Source organism: Ochotona curzoniae, unplaced genomic scaffold, assembly GCF_017591425.1.
Source record: "Ochotona curzoniae isolate NIBS_2020 unplaced genomic scaffold, NIBS_Ocur_1.0 contig_2688, whole genome shotgun sequence".
NCBI lineage: Eukaryota > Metazoa > Chordata > Mammalia > Lagomorpha > Ochotonidae > Ochotona > Ochotona curzoniae.
The window spans coordinates 5,627,403-5,632,203 of NW_024465553.1; the positions used below are offsets into that span (position 1 = coordinate 5,627,403).

At 52.0% G+C, this 4,801-nt stretch overlaps 1 protein-coding gene across 1 annotated transcript; it reads left to right on the plus strand.

Moving 5' to 3' along the window:
• The first annotated feature begins 566 nt into the window (after window positions 1–566).
• LOC121153213 (putative alpha-1-antitrypsin-related protein) lies at window positions 567–4,429 on the plus strand. Its single transcript, XM_040975694.1, has 4 exons — window positions 567–966; window positions 1,625–1,895; window positions 2,857–3,007; window positions 4,169–4,429. The coding sequence occupies exons 1-4, from the start codon at window positions 567–569 to the stop codon at window positions 4,427–4,429; spliced, it is 1,083 nt and encodes a 360-aa protein (XP_040831628.1).
• The last annotated feature ends 372 nt before the right edge of the window (window positions 4,430–4,801 follow it).

The window sequence follows — 4,801 nt, forward strand, 5'->3', positions numbered from 1 at the left end:
CTGGCATCTGTGTTCCTTTGCAGGTGCCATGTGTCTTGCTTTCCCATATTTTCTGATGTCCCTGTGATGGTATCTACACATCAGGTGTGGAGTGTAGAGTAGACTATATGGGGAAAAGCCTTTTATAATATGGTGGAGCACAGAGCGCCGGTTGCACAGGCAGTTTGGCTTTGGTTCTGAGCGAGTACAGATACGTGACAGCCATGATTTCTTCTGTGACAGTCAATGCTGTGATGTGTACAAGAGCCAAAGGTCCAACCTGAAGAGGTCTGTTCAGGTAAAGGTGTGACTCTGTGGGATACAAGAATGTGACGCCCTCTTCTCTCTCTTGCAGCATGATGCCACTCTCTGCCTTGCGGGGTCTCCTGCTGCTCTACTGCTTGCTGCTCGTCACCCAAAGAAAACTTTCTGAGGAGATAGACATGTCCAGTTCTGACTGTGATGATGACACACGTTCAAGGTGCCAAAAGGTTTACCGTCCCATCACAGATAATTTCTTTAAATTGTACCAAAATCCCGAATATTGGCCAGAAAACACTAATGTTTTGTTCTCACCGATAAGCCTCATGGCTGTGGTTGCAATTTTCTCCCTGGGGACCAAAGCTGACACTCAAGCTCAGATCATGAAGTGCCTAGGGCTGTCCCGTCGGGAGCTGCCCATGAATCTGATCCAACAGTGCTTACAGTGTCTGCCCTACGTTCAGCACCAGCCGGATGATGAGCTCCAGCTGACTGCCAGCAGCCACCTGTTCATCGGCAACAACCTGAAGCTCAAGCACAGAGTGTTGAAGAACCTCAAGCTGTACCACGCAGAACGCACGTCCACGAATTTCACAGACACTAAAGAGGCAGTGCAGCAGCTCAGCAAGTATGCAGAGAAGGACACCCAGAGAGAAATCATGGGCTTCATCAAAGAGCATAACAAAGATGCAAATCTAGTCCTCCTGAATTACATGAACTTTCATGGTAAGATGGTAGCTGCTCTGGTTCGATCTAATGAGTGGATTGGGAGACATTCTCCAGCTACAAGGGCCTCAGCTGTCTTGCACAATGTGGCATGCAGCATCTCGGCACGGCCTCTGCAATGGGCCACACACAAACAATGGAATATTTTCCATAAACAAATTATTCAGGACAATGACATGTTGAGGACGGTGTCAACAATCCCTCTAGACTTGCCCGAGTCTGTGTCATCCTAATCCCCATTTTAAATCCCTCAGAGGGAGGAAACAAAACACTCAGTGTTTCCCAGCACAGAGGGCTAGGACTCAGGGCTGGTGGAGACTCAGTGAAGGGAGCCAGGCTGCATGGACACAGGGTGGAGCTTGTGTCACTGAGGCCGTCAGCCCTGGAGCCTGAACGACTCGAGTTCTCCCTGCCAGCTGCATTGACCTCTGACAGTCCTTCCTGTCCTTTCCTCCCTGGCAGGTGTTGGAGAGAATTCAGCACATTAGCGAGCATGTAGGGGCACCAGCAGCTGATCAGGCATTGTGGAGCGAAGCAGCAAACGGAAAATCCCTCTCCCTTTTTTCCCTCCAGCCTCTCTCTGTAACTCTGATTTCAAATACATCTTTATGAAAGCTACAGTCATCTCTCCCTCATGTTCTCTTGGCCATCTCTCCAGGAAAACTCAATGATGAATTTCAGACAGTGAGTGTGGCGGACGAGAACTTCTACGTAGATGAGAACACCACCATCCAGGTGCCCACCTTGTACAGCTGGGGCAGGTTTTACCTGCAGCGAGACGAGCTCCTGTCCTGCTGGGTGCTGGTTCAGTTCTACGTGGGGAACATCACTGCTTTCTTCTTGCTGCCTGACCGGGGAATGATGCAAAGGCTGACAGAAAGGTTAACCATACAACACCTCGAAAATATCAGGAAATTCATCGACATAAAGTGAGTTCCCTGATGACCCCGAGCTGCCCAGAGACCTGAGCCATGTCCGGACAGAGGGCAGGGAAGGCACTGCTACTGTGCCTGACCTGTGTGTTCAGAAATAGACATGACCTTGGTTCCCAAAGGGTCAGCCAGTCCCTGGATAGGGGCAGTGAGGGTCCTGTCCTTGGTGATGTCTCTCCATGGCAAGGATGCTGTCCCTTGCTTACATCCAGTGCACATGTCAGTGATGTCAGCTCCAACACAAGTTATGATGAAACCAAGTGCAAAGGATGGAGCTTCTGGGGAACAGGGAGCATTGAGTATGACGTTCACACTGAGCTGGGCCTGCTACATGTGCACTGCCAACAAACTGAACTCAAACACAAGGGTGAGACCAAAGATACACACGCAAGGGTTCCACCTCTGCCACACCCATGCCTGCCGGAGGTCTCTGCACCCAGGGATGAGAACAGAGAACAAGAGGGGGTGAACCAATCTGCCCCCTCCCCACAGCCCTTCCAGAGTCCTCCCTGCTCCCTTCTTGGTCTGCTCTGTCCCCTTCCCGCTCCTCCCTGGGACAGCTGTCACTCAGCCCCCACTATGACTCCCTGAGAAGAATTTCAGGGAGCACCATCATTGTGTGGGTCTGAATGACAAGTGCAGATGAGACATACTCTGAGCACAACATGCTGAACTGCCCAGAGGGCTTCTGGGGGAGGTGGCACTTTGGGGACTGCCAGGACAGATGACACCCCCTCTCACCCAATCTGGTGCTGGTGCTCTCGGCCATCAGGAGCACAGAAACCCAGCTGGAACCAACCAGGGGCGCTTCTTGTCTCTGCGTAGGTGTGGAGCATGGCACCGAGTGGGAAAAACATCTGGAAAAGGAGCCTTTGACAGCACGGAGAGACTCTGCACAGCATGTGCCTCAGCGATGTCATGGTTAAGAAATGTCTTCTGTTTCTCTCCTGCCTGGTAGGATTTACCACTTACGTTTTCCCAAGCTGAACAGCATCACAATCAGCAACCTGAATACCTTTCTGAAAAAATTAAACATCACCAAGTTCTTTGAAGATGAGAATAACTTCTGGGTGTCCAAGATTCAGGAGGAACCAAAGACATTTCCTGAGGTGAGCTGGCCCCGCCGACTGTGCTGTCCCTTTGTATATGGAGGGAGGGCATGGCAGGTGCATGGTCCAGGCAGAAGGCAGGGAAAGGCCGAGGATGAGCAGCAGGGGCAGATGTGGCTCCTCATGAGGGTGCACTTGACTGGCCAGCAGCAGGAGTGTCCACTGACACAACTGGGACGGGGCTTGTAGGAATTTCCCCTGGGGATGGGCCACTGACCCTCCACTTCATCATTGTCCTTGACCTGCTAGTCTCTCCATGTCTACACAGAGAAGCTAGGAGTTGGTGGTTTCTGTGGTTTTTTTTTTTTTTAAAGATTTATTATGTTGTTTATTGGAAAGTCAGATAGAGAGGAGAGACAGAGAGGAAGATCTTTCGTTCAATTATTCACTCCCCTTGCAGCTACAATGGCTGCAGCTGTGCCAATCCAAAGCCAGGAGCCCAGAGACTCTTCTGGGTCTCCCATTCGGTTGCAGGGTCCCAAGGCTTTGGGTTGTCCTCAACTGCTTTCCCAGGTCACAAGCAGGGAGCTAGATGGGAAGCAGGACCACCAGGATTAGAACCAGCACCCATTTTGGAATCCTGGCATGTTCAATGTGAGGACTTTAGCCAGTAGACTACCGCACAGGGCCTGGAGCCAGTGGTTTCAAGGGACTCCCTGGTCTCTGTCCTGTGGAGACAGGGAGTCAATGATATCTCCGAGTCTGACCACGAGGGAGTCCAACCACAGATGATTCATAGTCAGGAAAACTCACCGAGACTAGCAAAGAACAGATTGAGTTGTGAAATGGGTTCTGGGACCCTGTGGTGCTCAAAGCCCTCTACATGTTACCTACCCAGCCCTTGTCCCCAAGGACCAGGAAATCCCATTGAGAGAGAGGACAGTCCTGTGAGGCAGGCAGGGGGGACGTGGATATGAGCCCCTGCAGAGACTGGGCATTGTAGCCAGTGGGTGAAGAGCTGTAGGTTAGGAGGGGAGGGGACTCAGGCTAAGTGATTCTGAGGCTTGAGCCCCAAAGGAAGGCATGACAACTGCTCAGCATGGAGCCAAGGATGGTGCAGGCCCAGGCAGTGGAGAACAGGCAGCCCTGGAAAGTGGCATCCAGGCCCGGATGGAGAATGGCCACAGGCTCAGCTCCCGGCCCTGCTTCTCACTCCTGCAGCTTCTGCAGCAGGCTGTGCTGACCATGAGTGAGAACGGGACAGAATTCGAAGCGAACGCTGACACACTAGTGGAATACTCCTACAGGGACCTCACTGTCCGGTTCAACAGGCCCTTTCTGGTCATCATCGGCATTTGGAACGACTTCAATGTCAACATCCCACTCTTCATGGGAAAAGTGGTGAACCCCAAAAACATCTCCAGCTCAATTCCTATGCCTCAGCCCCCACCACCCAGCCATGTTCCCACCCCACCAAAGTAAAACCAGCTTGCTAAATGGTACAGGTCAGTTCTTTGCCATGTGGTCTCTGAGTCTTGCCACAGCATCCTCTCATGTGCCCACTGCATGCCTATTCATGAAGTGTCTATGCCCATGGGAACACTAGTTCACACTCTTTTGCTACCACACCATACCTAAGGTGGGCATGCTGTAAAGCCACAAGGTCTATTCAGCTCCCAGCTTTGAAAGGAAGAGCACGGGGCCAGCCGCTCTCAGCTCTGGTGCAGGTCTGAGGGTAGAATGCCTTGCCTTGGTGGAAGCACAGTTGTGGGCTGACATATCCTGGTGAGACAGGAAGTCAGAGGGCGAGCCGGGGCCAGCCTTGCCCTTTGATCACAGCCCTCTCAGAGTGAG